Source organism: Cheilinus undulatus, linkage group 8, assembly GCF_018320785.1.
Source record: "Cheilinus undulatus linkage group 8, ASM1832078v1, whole genome shotgun sequence".
NCBI lineage: Eukaryota > Metazoa > Chordata > Actinopteri > Labriformes > Labridae > Cheilinus > Cheilinus undulatus.
Window position 1 is genome coordinate 33,165,841 of NC_054872.1, and position 22,471 is coordinate 33,188,311.

The 22,471-nt window shown below is 40.7% G+C and overlaps 1 protein-coding gene across 4 annotated transcripts in view; it reads left to right on the forward strand.

Annotated features, from left to right (window-relative positions):
- Positions 1-1,725: 1,725 nt before the first annotated feature.
- Positions 1,726-22,471, forward strand: part of ddr1 (discoidin domain receptor tyrosine kinase 1) — a 55,218-nt gene continuing 34,472 nt past the window's right edge. For all 4 annotated transcript variants that reach the window (XM_041793302.1, XM_041793303.1, XM_041793305.1 and 1 more), the window contains exons 1-2: positions 1,726-2,089; positions 20,516-20,673. In XM_041793302.1, the coding sequence (XP_041649236.1) occupies positions 20,574-20,673 (100 nt within the window). In that variant the 5' untranslated portion in view covers positions 1,726-2,089; positions 20,516-20,573. The remainder of the gene's footprint in view (positions 2,090-20,515; positions 20,674-22,471) is intronic.

Here is a 22,471-nt window from a genome sequence, read left to right on the forward strand (position 1 = left end):
TGGATTATGCGGATTTATATAGCTGTTCTTTGTTCTTCTTTTAACAAAGAAATATCAAGTTCTGATAAAACTGGCACTTTAGCAGCATCCACACTAAGCTTTTCCACCATAACTGCACCGGCCTCTTGTTGCTGCTTGCTCACGTCAGGACTCTGCCGTGCCTGAAAATACTGCCCCTTGTCGCTGATTGGTCCTGTCACTTTCTAACCGGGCCCAAATGGTTCAGACGGGAGCTTTGCAAGATGGATTCACCAGTGAGAAACATGAAAATGGGTGTATCCATCTGCTTTACAAGGTTAATAATTTGCATGATATGAGGACAATTTGGAACTTTTTGTGCAGCTTGGACCTTCCTGAGGGGGCCATGAGTTCTCATTAGAGATGTTTCTGGATAATCACACTCTGTTTTGATGCTTTTCAAATCCACATTCTGCCCCTTATTCAAAAATAATTTACCTCATTGTTTGATGCGCATCTATAATTCTTATATCTTCAGGCCCCATGGAGCATTGCCTACTTTTTGCCTACAAAACTGCCTGGTTGTGTCTGGTAGTATTTGTGTGATATCATCTGCATCATATTGTAGCACACTGGGCACATCTCAAGTGTTCAGTCTAGATGCATAATAATTATTTTGCTGACTGATAAAGTTTTAGAAGTTAGAATCCTTTAAGAGCGCTGACCAAGAGCTTAAATTATGCAATATTTTTTAACAAATACTCCTTTTACACGCTCTATCTTGCTCTGTGTCAGTCAACACTTGATAAAACTGCCTTCTTTCATGACATATTGTGTCCATATGGAGAGTTAAAACATTCACAGACTTTTATGTGAGCACACAAGAAAGTGAACATAGGGCAGCAGAGAGTGTATCAGCATTCCTCTTCCCTGTTTATTCAAGGTGGAGCTCACACTGTGTTAAATGACCTTATTGTCCCTGGCTGCTGATTGAGCGCCTGCTAAAGTTTCCCTCCTCTCCGTCTCTCAGGCAAGTACCAACACATACTGTAACCACTGCTGCACCGCCTTTTTGTTTCAGCCTGGCTGGTTGAACTTTTCATGAAATCCAGCATAAACACACACACATCCTGCTCTTTTAAAAAACACGAATCTCCATCTTGCTCCTTTCTCACCTCAGGGCCTCATATCAACGGTTCTGCTGGTTCCAGAGCTCTCCATCGCTGTGTTTTACTGCAAACCCTTCAATCTGAGTCATTATAGCCCAGGGGCAGTAATGGTATACAGTTACACTGCCAATACTCTGTAATAAAGTTTCCTCTAGAGGTAAATAGCAAGGAAGAGTGCTGAGGGCCTATATTAAAAGTCTAAGGCCAGATGCAGAGATGACAAGAAGATTTATTCAAAGATAGTACAAGTTTATATTATCACAGAATCCAAAGAGCACAATCCTCCCACACATAAAGGGTTAAAAAGGTGAAAGCAATCTCTGCAGCAGTATCAAATAACATATTCCCCATACCTCAGCCTCTTTGTAACAAAGAAACTTCTCATTTCCCCCAGCGGCTTCTTGTTCAATTCCTCTTTACTCAGTAGTTAAGGTCAGAGGTCCCGCCCACAATGGGCTCTGATTGGTTGATGCTCCTGCTGGAATATTCAATCAGACACCTTGCTCTGCGCTGTGATTGGACACAGCCGGTGCAGTTATGTAAATGAGCACCTGGTGGCGCCTGCTGGCCCTGCTGTGGAGCCCGGTCTGAGGCTTGTTGGTGCAGCACAGATTCAGAGAGAGAGAGGGGCTGAAGCACGGAGACCCTGGACGGACTGTTTTTATATTTCCTTTCATTGTCGACAAGTTTTCTAACTATTTGACCGAAAAGGGTCGAGGAAAAAGCAGGCTTCGTGTCGAACATCAACCGGTGCTTCCAGCCGTATCGGATAATTAGTTGTTTTCTGAGTTTTGACAGAGGTCGTTCACTGAGCGGAACAACCGCTCCTCAGCACTGTTTGGATTATTATTCGGTGGACGAGTGTTGTTCAAGGCTAAACGCGGTTTTTTTTAACATCTTCTTTTTAAGATTTTTCAAAAAGTTTGGACTGCTGTCAAAGCTCACTTCTTCGTGTCTTTTAGGTAAGTACTGACAAACTCCTTTTTATCCCTCGTGCAGTTCTCCTCTTCCTCGCGCGCACCTTACTCCTGAAAAAGCCACTATAATAATATTGCGGCGGATATTTCCAGCTGTCTGTGTGTCTGTCTCTGTGGTTTGGCGTCCATAAGTCTCGGTCTGGTAGTGAAAGGGGCACGGCTGTACTGGACCCTGGCCACGGGCTGCTAGGAGGCTCACTGGAGGTGTAACATTGCTCTCCTGGTCCCTACACGTTAACATCGTGGCTTTTACTCACTGCGTGTCTGAGTTATTCTGACTGTGTGCATAGCAATCTTAAGACTCATTTCAAACTGCTCCTCTTAAAATGGGTCACTGACAGGAACGAGAACCTCATTCAGTGCCTCGATTTGCTCCCAAACTATTGCTTTCACGCGTCCTATTATAGACCTATGTAGCCAAACTTTCATCCCAACTTTTTACACTTGGATGGTTATATCTCCCAAACAACAAAAGGAATATGTAAGCTGCCACAAGCAATTTCATCCTCCACAGTCTGTTAAACTCACTCTTCATTTGCTTTGCATTATACCTCATTCTCAAAATCACGCACACAAACCTCAAGCAAAAGTCACTGTTCTTACCATGTCAGGGTTTAATCCCATAGCAGTCCCAGCTGCCTTGATGAATAGGTCAGTAAAATGTGTAATGTTCAGCATCACCTACACACATCCAGGTGGTGGTCATCACATAAACTATTGACCCTGTGACCTCCCCAATAAGACCAGCAGCTCTGGTTTCATTCACCTCTGGCCTCATATGAGGTGGTTCTCCTTGTGGGGGTGATAAGTCACCAGATCCAAACCTGGAAGGGCCTGGCACTGTAAAAGAGACGTTTTGTTAAGACAGAAAACATTTTCACACTCTGTGTAGGAGCTGGCAGAAAGTTTAGATTTTACTGGCATCTGTATGTTGTATTTTTTCATCCAAATGAGAAGGATCACGAGAGCGCATCAATCATGTTGTGTGAATATCTTCTCCCTGTACTGTAGGTGCAGAAAAATGCTATACTCCTTAGCTACGTAATTCAGCCTTCTGCTGTCTTTGATTTGTGAATAGAGAAGGTGGCATAGAGGTGAAAACGTGGACATGACTGCATGTGGTTCTCATGCCAGCTTGTTCTTTGTAAGTCTGCATGCCTCTGTGGTTGCAGGGAGGCGGAGGTAGCCTGATGGTGGAGTTAACGGTAGGTGTGCAGTGTTGTGGGCAGTCACCTTGTGCACCACATCATGAAAATGTTACATGTGGATGGTTCTGTGACCCGAGGAATGAGCAGGCTGTCCAGAGGAGGTGTAGCATTGTTAGGCAGCTGGGCGGAGGAGAAGGGGATGAGGAGGAGGGGGAAGCTGTGCTATTTGCCAATGGATAGGGAGGCAATAAAAGGCAATTTTCTCACTCCAAAACCCTCCCTCTCTGACTCTGAAGCAAATACATGGGCATAAAGTGAGGAGGAGCCCTAAGTGTGGGTACACGGTATCTCTCAGGTCTGCTGGTTCCTGTCTGATGGGCATCTGGATCTCCCACAGCGTCCCACGAGAGCATCTGGCAGTGCTTTCTATAAGCAGTGCGGAGGAAACCCAGAATATATAAGTTGCCGAGACTTGTTATGTGAGTATAATTGCATATACACATCTTTAGAGCTGATCTTGTATTGACTAGTTTTTGTAGGCACAAGAGAAAATGACAATAATTGCATAATCTGATTTGTGGAGAAGTTTGCACAGAGTAAAGTAATTTGTGTGACGCTCTTTGTGAAACGGCAGTTTGTTTTGTTTAAATCTTTTAGGATTTGGGAAAAAAAACTATTGGAGTTTTTTTTAGATACAAGTGAATAGAGAAAATGAAGAGTTTATTTCGCAGGTTTGCATCACTGCTTTTCTTAATGATTGAAAACACAGATGCATGTGAGAGTGCTGGTGGTTTGTGTTGTTTGGTTGATCATTGACACTGGTCTCTTGTCCTCTATCTGGGTCATTGTTCTGGTGGCTTTGTGACTTAGTCATTGTGTTTCTGGTTGTTGACCAATCTGAAAAGCTGTTTTATAGAAGCAGGTGGATGCTAATTCAGAACACAAAGACAGACACTGCACAATAAGTGAACTGCATGTTTGCCTGATCTTTATGGCATTGGCTAATGCAGTTATCCACATGAAAGAGCACAAGGTGGATGGGGGTGTTTTTACATCTCTGTGAACTGTGTGACTTACCTCATGACTGTTGTATTTCTAGCTGCAGCTTTTTTACATTCTGTGTTATTTGTAATTGGCTCCCGACAGACTGAGTGGGGACCTCTAGGCCATGTGGAAGAATTCATTTAAGTCCAAAGACACGACACGGTTACTTAGCCTCCATCTCTACCCTGCCCCTTTGATGGGAAATGAAACCAACTGAAGACAGGACTTCATTGTCCACCCTGTTTTCCTAAACCAATTTCCTCTTAAGTCTAGACAGACAAGCTTTTCAATTGCATTTGCCGTTATGTGTGGTCAAACGGAGAGGAAGATACGGTCAGAGAAACACTTTCATCCAGTAATAGGTGTTGACACTTCAAAGTGTGATCATGAGCTCTGTCTGTCAGGGAGTTCTTAAATCTCTTTTTGATTTCCTCTCCATATCCAAAGTTCTTATTTCTTTTAGATTAGCCTCCTCACCCCTATCACATGCCTTTACCCCTTACTTCCACCTTCTGCACCTTTGATCCTCTAATTGATCACCCTGGCAATCTGTCTTTCTCTCTCTACATCTGTCATGAAATGCACATTCTCCTTCTTCATCTTCTATCTCTCTTTCCTTTGAAGCAGCACTAGATGTTTCATTTATCCACCTCCCTCCTCCTCCCCCTTGTTCATCAGTCTCACCCTCAGCCTCCCCTCTGCTGTCGTCACCCTGAGTCTCCTCATTTATCTGTTTGCACTCTCCGTCGAGGGTGCCCTGCTTAGATAACAGTGTTGTTGCTTGGATGTAAACTGGGGTCATGCTTTGGCTGCAGAAGCTGCTTCACAGAATTTGTCACGGTTTCTTATCGAGGTATTAAAACACTGCATTGATGCCTCGTTCTAGCTCAGGAGTCTGCAGAAATACCACCGTATAGGCACTAAAATTAGCTGTGGCCTATTTTGTAGGAGCTAGAATACGTACATGATTTAAATCATTTATAATTTCAATTTGGAAAAGTTTTTTGCTGAATGAAAGTTGAAAAAATTAAAGTTGGCAAGTTACATCTCCCCAAAGTAGAAGTCTCCGCTGCATTACATATTTTATGATTCAGAAATAATAAAGTACTTCTAGCATTGCCTTGCATCATTTTCATTCAGTGCATTTCTCTGCATGGAACTTGGCCTTCATTACCCATGAAGCAACTTGACCACAAACAGTTCAGCGCTAGGTTTTTAGGCTTCTCAAATAGTCTTCTGGAGTTAGCTTCAAGCAAAGATGTGCAGAAGAATAGAGGAATTTGTGAACTTCTCTTGCTTCTAACTCAACATCACCAGAGTTTGTCTTTAACCAACATGGCCTGCAGCGACTTCACTAATCAGACTATCTGACGCTACTTATGAAGTTGCAAAAAGCTGTTTACAGCTTTATAAGAGACAGTAACACTTCCAGACATGTGTAAACTTAATTTGATGTGTAAGTTTAATCAAATTGGACTAAAATCATATAATGTTCAGTGAGCTTTGATGCATGAGGAGCTCCTTCAGTCCTCGCCAACAACTTAAAGTTATCTATTCTTGAAAAGTAGACAAAGCTTATAAAAAATGGAAAGTCTCTCTATCTTAAAAGCCAGTCTGTGCTTTGTTCCCCCTCCCTTACCCTGTCTTTCTTTCAGTTTCTTTTCATCTCTGTTCAAATCCTCATACAGTTGTTGGTGGTGCTTTTCTGGTGCTCACGCTGAGCACCACGTGGATCAGTATATATCTAATAATTAGTGATGGCTGCTGGCAGAGTAAGAGCTCATGAAACCTTGTCAGAACATGGATGAACATTATCTCCAACATCAAAGGTGAACCATTTTTTTAATCTCCATAATTTGAGTGATGAGTTTGAGTTGTAGCTGTTTCCACACTGAGAGAGGCAGATCTGCCAGTCTCCCTCTCAGGGGTTTGGAGGTGCACATTAGCATTAAGACACTGATGTGTGATATGTAATCTAGCTCTTTTAAGAAGTCTTTTTTTTCTGCTGAGAGGAAGGAGGAGGGAAGGGTGCAAGTGTGACAGGAGTATCAGCCTGTGCCTGAGGCTTTTAACTTAGTTGAATGGTGTGTGATTGTTTATGTGCGGGTCTGTGTTAGTGTGTCTGTAGCAAGCAAAGCCCACATGCAATATCTGGATTCTAATTTGCTTGGTGTTATATCTGTATGTGTATTTTTTTGTTTGCCCAAAGTGATAAAAAAAATATTAAACAGCTCCAAAGTCTGAAACTCTTTTCTCGCCCTTCAGCTGCGGTTCATTAGAAACGAGAGGAGAAGAAATCTTTGAGAGGGCTGGGTTAGAACAGACTGTTTTTCTCACTTTGATTCAAAATGCTGAGTCTCGCTGAAGCCGTTCCTGTTTGACCTGATCTCTCTGCTTCTGTTTCTCTCCAGGCCATCCCTCCCTCCCTCCCATCTCCAGTTCCCAATCTCTCCTTCTCAATAGCTCCTCACTGGATGAATAATTGTCACCCTCCTGCGGGCAAAGACTTGCTTTTGTCCCACGCTCGCTCTGGCACTCGAATCCTTCTCTTCGGTTACTGGAGGGAGTTTTCCTCCACCACAGCATTCTTCTGCCTGTCTGACTATCTGTCTGTCCCTCTGTCTCCAGTCATTTTCTCTGCCCATTGTGAGAGTAGCACTGTCCTGCCACATGCCTCTCCTTTTACCCCATCCTCCCTTCTGCTTCTCACTTGTCCTCTGACAGGTGGCAGAGGCTCTGTGCAAATTGAATTCAAGGAATTGGGCTGCAGCTTTGACATCAACTCTGCAGCCCTAACACAGCCTTGGTGTCAAAGGAAGAGTCAGAGATCAACGAACACTTCAGTGCCAAATATGCTAATGTTCCCGCACATCTGCTAGAATCTTATAATAATTTCTACACCCACTCTTCAACTAGGGTCAAACTTGGGACTAATATTCCCTAGCTGTTGCAGTGAAGGTTCATTTTCATGCATAGGATAGCTCAGGTTCACCTTAAGTTTAACAGTGAAGTGTCTCATTAAATCACTTTCCCTTGAGAGTTAAAGGACACTCCTCCCTTTCCAGGTGTGGGGAAAACAGAGCTGAGAACCATCTAACAACATGTAACGACATGTTTGAATCCATGAGCAATGAGAACCAAAACTGTTCTAGTTTGAGTCAGTCAACACCAGTTTCCCAGAACAACTTATAATACATTCACACCAACTGTTTATCCTCCACATGCACTGGGGATGAGGGGGGGCTGCGCTCTGATTCACACGATGTGGCTAATGAACAGTCGACTCAGTGTAGATGCCGTTGAATGCCTGAGGTGCTAACAAGCTTCTACTTGGTGGGAGTTTTAGGTCTTGGTGAGCACTCGTTGTTCTGTAACTTGAAATCTTTTATTTTATTATACAGCACAGCTAATCCGTCTTGTTCTTTGTTATGTCTTGTTAAAGCAATTATATACACAAAATGTCTCCACTAGTTATAGTGCAAGTGCTGCTATTCTGTAGGTAGAGCAGAGACAAATTGGATCTACTCTTACGAGCCTTTTTTGTTTTGTACCTCACTCATTTAGTGGATGTTTGACAGAAGAAAATGCTGCTTATGTCTCCTTTTGTTCAACATTTCAAAGCTCATAAGACTGGACAAACTTCTCTGCCCAAAATTTATATTAATTAGGGCGGGGCAATTAATGGAAAATTAGATTAAATCACAATATTGCCTGCTGCAATTTACAAATCGCAGAGTGTGCAATATTTTTGTAACCTGAATTTTGTGTCAAAATACTGGCTTAAAACATTTTTTGCAGCAGAGATGTTATGCATTACATAATCATGCAATCATTCAAGTGCCTTTTTTTGGAATAGTCTATAAAAAGATCCTACTTTCTTCATTTTTTGAACGTTACCCCCTCTAACTGACGTTACCATTCAGAGACCACTCCCATCCTCTCCTGCCCCTGCACTGCTTCGGCTCCGATTGCTTCCGGCATTAGTAACGACGGTGCTGCAGCAAACAGCCCAAACAGGTAGTGCTCAGGACCACCACAGTCCACCACCACTCCACAGCCTGCTTCAGGGGACTTTGGAGGGGAAAAATCCTCCACCTCTGAAGATCGCTCTAAGGCAGTAGTGCTGTGGGACTCTGTGTCACCTTCGCTTCATCTGGGAAACCCCGTCCATTAGCTCTTCCATTAGCTCTGAGCTGGGGGTTCACTTACGCTTTAAACAATGACGAGTTGTCATACAGCCTGCATCTTCTGACATTCATGTTGCTCAGTGTATCATGCCAAAAATCTGTAAGTTTGCTAAAAATGCACAGTCTGTTAGAGGCATTATGCACCGCTTCAGGGGCGACATCTCATGTTGCATGTGCCTCCTTATAAAGAATAAGCTTTCACACATGTAGGTCAACAGCAATGATTATTGGGTGTACAGTGAAACATTACATTGTCTATATACAAAGTACTGCTTATAAACACTAGGGATGCACAACTGGATTTTTTGCCATTATCCAATATGCCATTATTTCCAAACTCATATCAGCCATTACTGACACTGTTACTACTCCAATTCCTACCATACTGAATTTCAAGGCAGATTTTGGCGCATCATTTCAATACACTGCCACTCTGACGCTTTCTCCTATCACTCCCAAGGAAAGAAAGGAAATACATTATGTGACTTATGCGCACTTGTTTTATCTCAGCAGAACATGGATGTCTTTTAACTGATTCTGATTTAACTGACTTTTTGACTGATTCATTACCTTTGTTTGTTTCTGATGCAATGCCAGTGTATGGGTTGGGCCTTTAACATAAGAGGGTACAGCTATTTTCTTACTTATATTAGGACTGTGCAATTATGGCAAAAATCAAATTCACGATTAATTGAACTTTTTACCTCGGTTATGATTAATAAACAATTATTCCAACCTTAACCTCCTACTCTGTTTGTTCTGAAAGTACTTGTATTATTTTGAAACAAATAACTGTAAGGAACAGGCACAGAGTAACAATTTATGGTTATTTATTGAAACAATTTAAATCCAAACACACATCAGCTGAAATGAAAATCTTTTTTTTGTAAAATGTGAAATTTTCAAAGAAAAGTAGAAAATAAACAACTTGTTTTTCTTGTTCACGAAATAAATTATTTTCATACTGTTGTATAAACAGTAGAAAATGACTTTGCTGCTCACATTTCACAGTCAGCTCCGTGCTTAGTTTTAGTGGCCTGGATGGGGATAAGTGCATTACTAGTACTTCTTCTCTTGGGTGTACAGCAGGCTTAATGTCTTGCAACACCTGGCTACCTATCACGTGACTACACAGCCAGTAGTCTGATTTTGATGGCCGGTACATTAGTGGAGAGAGAATTACAAGGGAAAAAATTAAATAATTGACACAGCAGGTTTATGTCGATTAGAGGCTCTAAATGTCTGTTTCCAATTTTTTTTTTTTTTCAATTCGTTGCCCAGCTGTAACTTATATACTCTATTGCAGTGGTTCTCAAATGGTGTGCCGTGGCACACTGGTGTGCAAGTCTAGGTGTGCCGTGAGATTTTTTGTTATTATAAGTCGTATTTACAACTATCCAGCAACACATGATTGAGTTTTTTTAAATTTACACTATCAGTATTTTATAAACATTTTTTTCCATGAACGGCTGCAAATTCTATTTGCCTAATTTAAAAATCCCTATAACACCTTAAAAGGAACGCCGTCTTTGCAGTTAGTTAAATCAGTGGGTGGGTGGATTGTTAGAACGACACACATCACAGATATGTGACGGAGGGAAATCGATGGGAAACGGATCATTTCCTTGAGCGTATTAAACCCCAACGAGCTGTAAATGAGGAAGACCCACCAAAAAAAAAAAAAGAAAACAAAAACAGCCAGTAGACAATATCATAATAATTATCTGTCATTTGGCTTATATTAGATATTAGATGACATTGAAATGAACAGATTAAGTCAATATTAGGCAATGATTTTTTAATGCATGTTAGATAGGTTGTTTTGCATGGAAATAAATATGGTGTGCCTTGAAAACTTGGCTGGATGTTAGGTGTGCCTTGGGCAAAAAAAGTTTGAGAACCACTGCTCTATTGGTATCTTTTTAAGACATATCTGAATCATTTACAATGCAGAGGCTTTTATCCAGCTGCCTGCTTTCAATGGACATATTTTCTCTTAAAAGTATTTATTCAGGCACCATTTAAAAAGTATTGATTCAGCAGTTGTACTAGAAAAATCCAATTTTTTAAAATGGAAAGAACCCCAGGTGTGTCCTGTGCAAAGAGAGGCTGAAAGAGGAATGGGGAAGCAGAAGTAGTTGTTTTGTGTCTGGACCTCACTCAAAATGTTCAAGGCTCATTGAGTGTGTAGCTCCTAAGACAGCTTTTTTTAACCTGATGGAACATTTGTATGTTTTACCAATATGTAAGGCTGATACTTGATATATACCACTGATATATCCAGCCAATATATTAGCTGTAAATATCTGCAGATATTTAACTTTTAAAGCTATTATAATATCATGCTGATAAAATTGTGTGTCCCTAATAAACAGCCTAAAGAGCAGAAATGTACAAAAATAAGCCTTCAGTGGTGTCAAGGTGTCATGGGATGACTCATCAGACCATCAAATTGGCCTTCTGTAGGAACACTTACCTGCTTATATTAGTTAATTTTTCGTATCGTAAAGAGAAACCATTAAAGAATCCTTTCTGTGAATCCTCATGATGATTACAGGCATGAGAAAAAGTTGAAAATCTTTAAATGGGTTACATAATGAAACTAAAATACACAAAGATCTGCTGATACAGTACTCTGAGTTGGGTGGTTTATTGTTCTGTTTCTACCTGGGACCACTGGACATCAGCTTCAACAAAAAACCAATAAAGGCTGCTCCAATCAGGATAGAGGCACAGATGACTGGACTCCACCAGACTCCATAGCCTCTTACATTGTTTTGTGTGTTGTACAGGGCTCTGAAGATGTTTTTGTTTTTGAAATATCAGACTTTTCATAAATGCTGGTTGTGTTGTATTTTGCACTAGGTGCCTTCTCCACAGGAGACCAATAACATTTGTGACCAGCATCACTGACTCCAAACATAAGAAATGAAAGGAAGAAAAAGAAAATGGGTATATTGCCTCCAGATTGGAACAGTTTGTTTCCACCATGTTGACAAGTCTGTCTGTGTGAGTGGCTCCTGTTGACGAGGGCGTTCTTTATCTGGGGGACCAACCTGTGGTAATCAGTCACTATTTGTCTCTGTCAGCCATGTTTGTATGCTGAGCACTGGTTTGAGAGGCCAAGCAGACCCACTAAAAACCATGTAGCCAAAATAGAAGAGATGATTGATCTCAGCATTGTGTAGCCGCACGCTTATAATCCTGGCTTTATTACATTCATTTTTTTAACCTGTTTTGCACTGCCCTCTAGACTCAGCTTAGTTTGAATAATGCCACTTTAAGCTTATGAATGACTTTGTTATGAGCTGTGTGGTTACAAAGCTTTTGTTTATGATGCTGCCCTGCTGGGTCTGCTGCTTTGACTTTTTTTTTTTTAATTGAGGGTTTTTTTTGTTTGCAAGCTGGGATGTCTTTGTGAGTAATTTGATACTTAGTTCAACTTCAGTTTTCCTGGAAACATGATTTTTCATGTGAGAATCTCCTTACTGTGCTTTCTGCAGTGTTTTATGATTCACCACCTCCTTCAGTAATGCTTCGGTCATATGCTGCACTTTCTCCTTCCCTTGTTGCTGCTGTTTAATTTGTTTTTCTGACTCAGCTGTCTTCCCTTTCAACTCCCATTACCTTGTTTAAGTGACTCATCCATTCTTCCCTCCTGTTTCCTCAACCTGTAGTGAAAATCGGTAAAATCAGATTCCACAGTCTTGACTGGCACTTCCTTGCACTGATGACACACAGCTGCACAATCTGATGACCAATGTGTGACCAATAAAAGAAGGGGCCTAACACCAGACTAACAGTTAAATGAGCCTGCTCTTTTCCTCTGTAAGAGTAAATATGTTAGTCCTGTTGACAAAGAAGGTTAGTTTTGTTTTGACTTTTCCCAAAGTGGAGAATATGTAACAGCAAGTAATATTTTGTTAATAAACCAAAATAAGTTAATGGAAATTCTTTCAAGATGAGAAACGAACCCCATGGACAGATTTCTGCTGCCAAGCAACTCATCCCTGCCCTTGAATTGGGTCTTCAGTAAAAACAAGAAAACAGTGGCCCCACAGGGTACACACCATCCTCCAGTCTCACAGAAACAAGTTTGTTTTCAAGGAAAGCATCAAATGACCTTGTTTTGTTGTCTGGCACAGCCTCACCCTTCAAAGTGTTGTGAAGATTCAAGATTAATTTGTGCTTCCTTCTCCCCAGGACTCAGAGGGCAGTGGTGCGTACGACCTCACCGGCTTCCTCATGCAGACGGAAATCCAAAACAAAGAGCTCACTGCTTTCTGTGTCCCAGCGGCCATTAGTCATGTCTTAACTGAAGCAGAGTGCTGCTTTATCTGGCTGTGATTTAAGACTTCACACGCTGAGAACTGTGTATGGACAAACAGAGCATAGCAGGGAAAAGGCTTAGTGTTAAAGTTGTTGAAAATTAACTACAATTGCTTTATCACTGCTGACCATTTGGAGGGTAATAGCAGAATGAAACATCTACATCACAGCGAAGGATTAAAGAAAGGTAATGGACCCGAGGGCAGACCTACAGCAGGATTTAATAATCCACAGAAAGCAAAACAAAGCTTGCTTTTACAAAGTCTGAGAATCAAATTTCCAACCAAAAGGTCCAACAAAGTCCAACAAAGTAGGAGGAGCCACAGGAAAAACTCACATGGAACAAGATCAAGGAGGATGGTGAAAATCCTCAAGGAACACGGTTAGAACTGTTACAGAAGCAAAGAAACACAGGCTGTGTCTGAAATCACACCAGATTCACTATACAGATGTGAACAGGATCTAAAGTACTGTCCGAATTCTGAGTGAGCATGTTATACCCTAAATAGTGCACTCGTATTGTACACCGCATTGTTAACCCTTTACCTACTGACCCAGCGCTGGCGCTATGTTTTTTATGTCCAGAGTATTATTACCGTAACTCTGTCAAAGTTTGTTGGATCAGAAAAATTCCAACAGCGTTGGAAAGCTGAGAATTGTGGGCATGTGCACATATATGGTTCATCATGGTACTCACAACCATATGACGTGGGCATTCATAGCAAAACACCATAGCATCATGCAACCGCTACATGGATTCTCAACACTGTAACTCCTCTAAAGTTTGCTCAGTCTAAAAATTTCTAACGCTGACAGAGAGCTGAGAATCTGTGCTTTCCAGCAATATATGATGTGTGGTATAAATATTACGGTATTGTCGAACAGCACCGCGAAAACTGCAGCATTGGCAGAAGACGAGTGAGAAAGGAGAGTGAAGGAAGAGAGTAAAAGGAGAGCAAGCAAGAGTAGCGTTAGATAGTGGCATTTGTGCATGTCTGTCATGTGCAACGATATGTTACTTGAGAATGATGAGAATGCATTTTTTCCACCTTTATTTGCACTAGTTGTTGCCTATGTATATATATATATGTATATCTTTTGCACTATGTTTTTCACACCCAGAGTCCTAGACTCAAAAAATGACTGGTGATTGTTCTTAACATGTATAGGTTCACATTTCAAATGTCAAATCAAAACTTCATGAGTAATAACAAAATTTCTTCTCATAAAAGCCATGAAAAAAAAGTTCTCACAGTTTACTCCTTCGTTAGGGGCGCAGCTCGGCAGCGGCTATGTCACGTGTTTTGTTGCTCTGATTGGCCTGTAAAGATGTGACAGACAGAACATTCATCCAACCACCCTCCAAGTTCTTTCAAAGACTCTGCCGTTTCCCAAATGCTGTCTATGAGTGGTTTTCCAGATGGATGCATGAAACAAATCCATCTGGTGTGCCAGGTTCATCTGATGCTACAGTTGGAAAACATCATTTTTTGTTGATCTACATTCAGTACCCCATAATGAGAGAGTCAAAACAGAATTTTAGATTTTTTTCAAGTTTTTGAAAAATAGAAAACACAATATCACATTGGCATAAGTATTTAGACCCTTAACAAAACACTTGAAATTTAGCTCAGGTGCCTCCCATTTCTCTTAATCTATGCTGAGATGTTTCTTCACCTTCATTGAAAGGTGTGGTAAAAGAAATTGATTGGACATGATTTACCTCTTTAGAGGTGGACTTGTATAGAGCCGTGTGTGCCATTCCAAATCATGTGTTGGCCTTAAATATTGCTAAACTATTCAGGTGAACCATAAAGTATAGGTCATTGCCAAGGGTGCTACACACTCAAGGAGGCCCTTCTTGAGTCCTGAACATTTTGAATGAAGCCTCAAATGTAAAACAACTACCAGACTCTCTACTTTCCTGCTCCACTTGACTCAGCCTCTCTTTGCACAAGAAGCAGTTGGACCTCTTTACAATTTCAAAAGGTGTGTCTGCATCATATCGGTATCGGTTGAAATTAGTTTGGAAATATAGGCATATTGGCAAAAATCAAATATTGTGCCTCCCTGATGATTACAGGCATGAAAAGATTTATTTATTTATTTAACTTTTATTTAGCCAGGTTAGTCCCATTGAGATCAGAGATCTCTTTTTCAAGGGAGACCTGACCAAGAATGGCAGCAACACTCAGTTTCAACAAGAAATACACTCACACTCAAACAATACACAATAAATGTGAACAACAATAATAAATTATCAGGTTAAACAAAAGCATTCAGAGAGTTTGGATTCAAGAGTTTTCACTAAAGATTTAATTAAGAGTTACTCGAGTCAGGGCCAGAGAAATTCTTATTTGTTCATTATTTTTAATAATCTATTTTTCTTAATTAACTACAGTATTAGTCATCAGTGAAATCCTATAGTGAGTTGTTGTTGCTCCACACTTTGATACTGAAACTTATTTGATATCATTGTTGGCAGCCAAAGTAGTGTCAGTAGGAGCTGCCAATGAGTTCACCATATAAACTTTTTCTGCCATTGATAGGTATGCACAATATTACTACACAGATATCAGGTATCGGCAGACATCAAAATTTTTGCCAATATTTTAAACCAGTATTTTGGCTGTGAATATCGGCATATCAACTGTAAATTTTTGCCATTTGTTCTAATAAGTTTGTAAAGTTTTAGGCAGGACCAACAGACCTACACCAGTCAAGGTCTTTTTCTTTGTTCATTCTCAATCTTTAAAGTTCAGTGTATGTTTTAAGTTGTTTTTTTGCTCATTAAAATGTGTTTAAAGGACTGCAATTTTAGGTCTGAAATACATATTTTTATAGCGGTATCAAGATTGACTAGAATTCATCTTTAAATATTGGAATATAAGCTATCGGCAAAAAATCCAATATCGTGCATCCTAGCCATTGACTCTTGTTTGGTGTTGTTTAGTGGATTGAATGATTGAAGTCTGAAGAAACCAGACATATTGACAAGTTATTCATTTAAAGGGAGCTTGAAGTTGCCCTATCACACAGGCCCAATTCCAGATCAGTCAAACGTGGCATGCCAATTCTTGGAGCAGACACCTCCTGAACACCGTAGCAGGGCTCATGCTCACAGGTGCTGACAATCAGGTGCCAATCAGGCACCTGGAGATACCTGAGGCCAAGAGCCAGAGTCAATACCAACAAAATAATTTGTTTGGAACTGGCAGAGAAGATTTGTTACATTTTTCATGGGCACAACCCACTTACTCAGCTCTGCTGCTCATCCCCCAGAGGCATGTTCCTTAAACTTGTGGCACCATTTAAAAGGGAAATAAACAGGCTTTCCGACAGTGTACAAGGTATTGCCAAGAAGCATTGTTACAACAAAGAAATAATCTTAATACAAATGTGATGACTTTTTCTACTAGGTTTAGCTCACCCTAGGCGGGGGAATAGGGAGTAGGAATTAGTGAGTGATTCTGGACATGACCACAAACTTGAGACATCAAATAATGTGACACAGGTGAGAGCAATAAGGGCATAAAATTCACAGTTAAGGGGAAACACTAAAGATAGGAAGTAAAGTGGAAAACAGAGCAAACTTAAGATCAAACATTAGACTAAACTGAGTATCCCTTTTATGTCTAACAGTTCTGAGGATTTTTCTCAAGCTTAATTGTTTTGGGAGCTTTCGAAAGAAGACTGAAATCACAGAAGGGTAGTATCTACCATTTTGAATGTTTGAGAGAGATTTTAGGCTTTTTCTGTTGATAGATGTTGAAATATTTCACTCGATTGCCTGAGTAAAAACTTTTAGCTTTAACCTTGAGAGAACCATTAAGTCAGAGTAATTCATCCACAGGGGAACGTAGATCTCATCACTAAACCTTTATCAATCTAGCAGTTAGATTTTTTTCAGACTGAATGACTGACAGTCTGACTCTATCAGCTACACCCACAGGTTTGTGTTTACAATGGTAGCTGCTCCAACTGCTCTCAGGATATATTAGTAAGTTTTGGCTGCTAAGGACCATGTCATTCAAGTGATTTGTTGTCCCAAATCAAAATGGAATAATAACAAATCATTGAGAAAAGCATGTTGTAAATTAGCTACGTTTTGGCTTTGAGATGTGGCTGTCGACATCTTTCTTGAGTCATAGATGATGATAATGTGACTGTAGCAGAAAAATATGATCTGAACATTGACTTTGATTGATTATACCTCTTGGGTTTCAAGTCTGCAAGTTAATTTTTATACTGTAATAGCTGTCTGGTATGTTGGCAATCACAAAAAACACATGAATTAATATATTATGTGAAAAATCATCTGCGGTGATGCTAAATATACCTCATTTGCAGCTTATGTTCCTAAACATGCAGAACCACCTGAAAAATCCTGTAGGTCACTGCTGGTATTTTCATTGGCTATATTATACACATTGAAAGAATAATGTATTAACATTTGGTTCCAACACAAAAGGCTCTCTAGAAAAGGCGCTAACCAGTGCCAAGGCAGTGCTGCCAGTCTTTTAACTGAGAGAATCTAATTATAGAGAACCTGGCAAACTCTCTGTAATGATGCAATGGCTGCTAGCTTAAAAAAGACCTGTGTGTCTGTCTGCTCTCGACTCTGCCTCTCGTTTTTCAGTTGTGTTTTTGTTGTGCGGGACAGAAGCAGCAGCTGCTCATAAGTATTCATTAGTCCTGCTTATGGATTAGCCGAGACTGAATGTGCTGGTGTAGACTGGGGCTCCAAACTGAGCCGCATCCTACAGAACACAGCACGCCCTTCTCCTCCGTTCTCTGAGCACTAACCACAGCTGTTCAACACCACTTGACTTCTCAAACAACAATGTTCTCAGATGGCTGTGGACACTTCTGTTCCTTTTTGCCACAACATTTGTCAGCCCTGGTCTCTGCTCTTGTTTGTAGTGTCTTTGTATCTCTGTGGTGCATGGAAAGCACTATGTCTCCCAGTTTTTCCTTCATTGACAAAACTACCATGAGGCACTGTCAAATCAAGTTTATTGACACTGGTTGTTATGGTGATTGCTTTGGATTCAAAGCTAAAGTCATCAGATTTCCTGGGCTGTTTTTGCACACGCAGCGCCGTCCAGTAGGCCCCATATTTCAGCATTTTGTCATCTGGCATACTCACTCACATACTTACTCATTCAGACAACTTGGGTGTTTTTCTGCCTTAAATAAAGCCAGCCTCTCTTTCTCTCTCCATGCCTCTGCCACTTGGAACACATGCACAGCGTATCGGGTGCGTTGTGTCTGCCATTCAGGACAGCTGCACAGACTGGCTATCCCTGAGATCTCCTTTATGTCCACATGCACACACTCACATCGCATGGCCATAAGTCACCCTTGCTACACAACCTCCCCCCTATAAGTCTGCACACACCATGTACCCATGTCATCGCGACTCTTGTTCCATCATTGCCACCCTGTTGTACCAGAGCAAACTCCACTATTCACTCTGTTTCCATACATTCCCCCTCAACCCCCTCCCCAACTCTCTGTCACTACAGCTGTGTGTCAGCTGTCGACCAGTCCCAGTCTGGTCAGAGCAAAAAAGCCGAAACACAGAGGGTCTACAGGGAAGCCAGCCTGGCCTCTCTGACTCTCCCAGCTGTCACTCCCACTTCAGACTTCCACTTATCACAAGGTTTCTTTCCTCCTTGCTGCTTCACCACTGGAAATCCTCCTTGAACACGTTCAAAAGTAATATATGCACAGAGGGATTGAGCCATGAAATGTGATTATTTCTTCTGCTTGATTCACAGTCATTTGGTGAAATATTTGCTGGTGTTCTCAAAGAAAAAAGCACTCAGTTTTTGTTGAAGAAAGAATTGTCCTTGATTCATTTTGAAAACAGTGTACTCCTTGCTAGATTAGATGCAGTCTCCAACAATAGCGGTGAATTAAATTCTGCCTTCAAGGAGGGAATCTTGTTCCATTTCAGCAGAAACTTTTTTAGACAGGTGTTGATTCAACTTTTATGGTCATTTTGATGATGGCAGTTTCTTGTTTTATTGAATTGTATTGTATTATACTCTTCTTTTATCAACCCATTTCCTCTGCACCATAGATAACGACCTCAAAAATAATAACAGATTTGAATGAATACAACTTACATCATTTTAAATGAAAACTGAATTTGATGACCTCCATGAAGGATCCATTTACAGACTTTTGTATGAGATTGCGCCAAACTGCCGACTGAGTGCAGATTTTAGCTGTAAAGTTTAAGATATCTTTGTGTTAGAGCAAGTCATTTATTTACCCTTAACATTGAATCAAACAGTCTGATATCTTTCCTTCTGCTGTCTCTGAGTCAGTGGCTTTCATTTCATCCATTTCCCATCTTGATTTGTTTGGTATTTAGTCTAAACAATCATCAGTCTTATTTATCATAAGTCTTATTTGCACCATGAGCAGTTATCTATCCATCTAGACAGGAAAATGATAAATACAGAGCCACATTTACATTCTTGTAGCAAATATTACGTCCACATCTGCAGAAATTCATTTCTTGATGAACCAGATGAAGGCCACAAGCTAAAATGTGTCTGTTTAATAAAGTTGTTCCCAAACTTTTCTCTTTATGAAGCTTTCTGTTTCCACACGGTTCAGGTAAAGGTAAACATAGTACGAAAGTACTTCTGGTTTGTTATTTTCAAAGTAAAAGTCCACTTTAGCCTTTCTTTGGATAAACTCCCTTCATATGTGCATAATGCTTTTATTTTGTAAAGCTCGGGCACCCTTCCACAGTACACTGAATCCAGTCACTTGTTGGGAGTTTTATTGGGGTAAAACTTGGGAGGAGTGACAGAGCTTTGACCACAGAAAGACAAAGCTGACACACAGCAAACTCGTCTGGTATGAAAGCTGTTGTGGCAGCAACAGCTGCAAGCAGCAAAACCGTCTGAAAAACGGTTACTGCATAGCAACGGCGAGGAGCGCTCATAGGGAGCGCTGTGGGACTGTGATGTCACACTACCAGCAAGGACCAAAACATGGTGGTCTCCTGGTGAGTTTGTAAGCTCAAATTTACTCAAAATGCAGATTTCTAGTGAGTTTTTTAGTTCAATATACATTTGAGAGACACAAATATCTGTCCAACAAGGTGAACTTGTCTGATCATGCAAGGTTACTTTTAAAAGAAAGAAGGTTTGAACTCAGTAGATCTGATGAATTATTTTTTCTGGTAAAGAAGAAAAAAGGAGTAAATGGTGCCGGCTAATTATACCATCCTCAGTTACCAAGATGTGTATGCCCTATCTAAAGGCAGCAACGCATTATTGTGTCCCAGCTTTCTGCTGCCAGTGAGGGAAAAACAAATTAGTGTGTGAAAGTGGCCTTTGTTGTATGGCTTTGTGCTCACTCCTCTGGGGTTTGGTTCATTGCTGAGCTCTGCACGCAAAACATTGAGAAACAAATGACTACAAGACATGCTACGTGCTTCTGACTGGGTGGATTGATTTAGTTTGGTAATCAATAAAGAAGATGTTCAGTCAGCGAGCTCAGCCTGAGGCTGAATCTGTTTACCTGCAAGTTAAATGTAAATTTGGGCTTAAAAATCAAATATTTGGTGAAGTTTTAACAAGCACAGACCTAAAGTCTCTGGATGTAAAGTGGATGTGTATATATATATATATATATATATATATATATATATAATTTATATTTGTTTTTTTCTGCAGGTATGCCTGTGGTCAACAGCTTGTCTCCGGACAGGTAACCAGGTGTGTTGCTGCTGTCATGGCCTCGCAAACCCTGTGGCTGTTTCCTGTCTCTCTGCTCACAGTCCTGGTGGGGCTGGTGTCGTTGTCAGAGGACCATGAGTGGCACTTTAACCCAGGTAGGTTACTTCTGCATGTAAAAAAACACAACATTTAAGTGGATAATGGGTAGACTGTGTCTTTAAATATTTTGTTATTTGGAATGGTAAGCGACTGTGGGCCCATTAAGGCTCAGTAGGTAGTCTGTCATCTCTCAGTCAGAAGATTGGTCCCCAGCTCCTGAAGTCACATGTTGATGTTTGCTTGGGTAAGACCCTGAACCCTAAATTGCTTCCACTGCTACATCAGTGTCATGTGAATGTGAATGAATGTAACAGGATTAGTTAATACTGATGCCCATTTTACATGACTTATGCCTTCTCTTTGTGAATGGATAAATATGACCTGCGATACAAAAATTCTTTGAGTAGTTAAAGTGTGATTTAAGCTCGAGTCCATTTACCATTTTAGCAAGATTCTGTTTGAGTCCGCATATTTATATGTTTTTAATAAAAACTGAAAACTAGAGAAGGATTTGTTGCAGAAATTATTTAGCATTTTTAGTAGCCATTAGTGCTGGATTAGAGCACAATTATTGAAAACATGGCAACCCCCAACAGCTAATTTGTAACTCCTATCCTTTGTGGTTGAGGGATATAAATATTTGAGAAGGTAGAACCATGAGGAAAAGCAGATAAATATGGAAATTATGAGTAGGAGCTAATGTGCATTCTTAAATACTGTTTTTGCACTTCATATCACGTTCCCAATATGGAGGTATATAATTGCATATTGCATATTTTCATATCCTGCAGGACCCCTGAAAAACACCAGCCCCTTTCTAACAGCTTCTTAGTGGGCACATTTCAAGGTTGTTTTCTGTTCCAACAAACTAGAACATTATCACATTTTTAAGATTGTTACTCTGTCCTTATCCCCCCCCCACCCTCATGTCCTCAAGCACAGCAACCGTTCGCCCTGCTGTTTCGTCATTCTCCTTGCATTCTCAGATCAGTAAAGCTCATTCTCCATCCGCTATCAACAGGCTATCCTGTGTCCTCGCTCTGTCTGCCAGCCAGTCGTGTGTAATAGGAGAGTGAGATAGCTGGGCTACCCCCCCCCCCCCAGCTCATCTGGGCCACTAATGCACAGGCAGCTCATGAAAGTGTCAGTCAAAATGTCAGGAGAGGGAGTGCATAAGGGGTTAGTGAGTGAGAGCCAACCAGGTGTAACTGGAGGAGACTGTTTGCATTCAGCCAATCTTCTTAATGCAGAAGCTAGACAGTGAATGAGACAAGGCTGCAGGAATAGATTATTACTTTGATAAACTATTGACTATTTCTGCTTGAGCCACACTTTTGACATCCCTGTGCTTATTTATACTCTGTGTTAGTGCTAATCAACTAGAGCAGGGGTCATTAACTACATTTGTACAAGAGCCAGTGTCTTCTTCACAGACGCTGTGGGGGCCGAACTGTCAGATAACCTAGATTAAGATAGTTATCTTGTCTAATATTGTCTATATACCTTTATTTTTTTCCAAAATGTATGTTATACTCAAGTGGTTGGTGGTAAACTGGTATCCATAATGTCACCGGTTAAATTTCTGGTACCAATCGGATTTTTGCAACACTGTCATTACTGTTTTGAATGCATGTGCTGTGTAGTAGTGCATGCACAAGGTGTAACTGTTTCCACCATAGGCGTAGCTGAATATGTGACAACAGCTTAGCCTGAGTCCAGCCATCAGCATGTTGTGCTCTAGCATTACCAACAGCTGGGTAACTAACTGAGCGTCACCCTCCTGCCATTGTAATTTAGCACAGTAAACATGTTCTTTCCCCTCCAAGTTTGATGTCTGTAACAATAGCAACAACC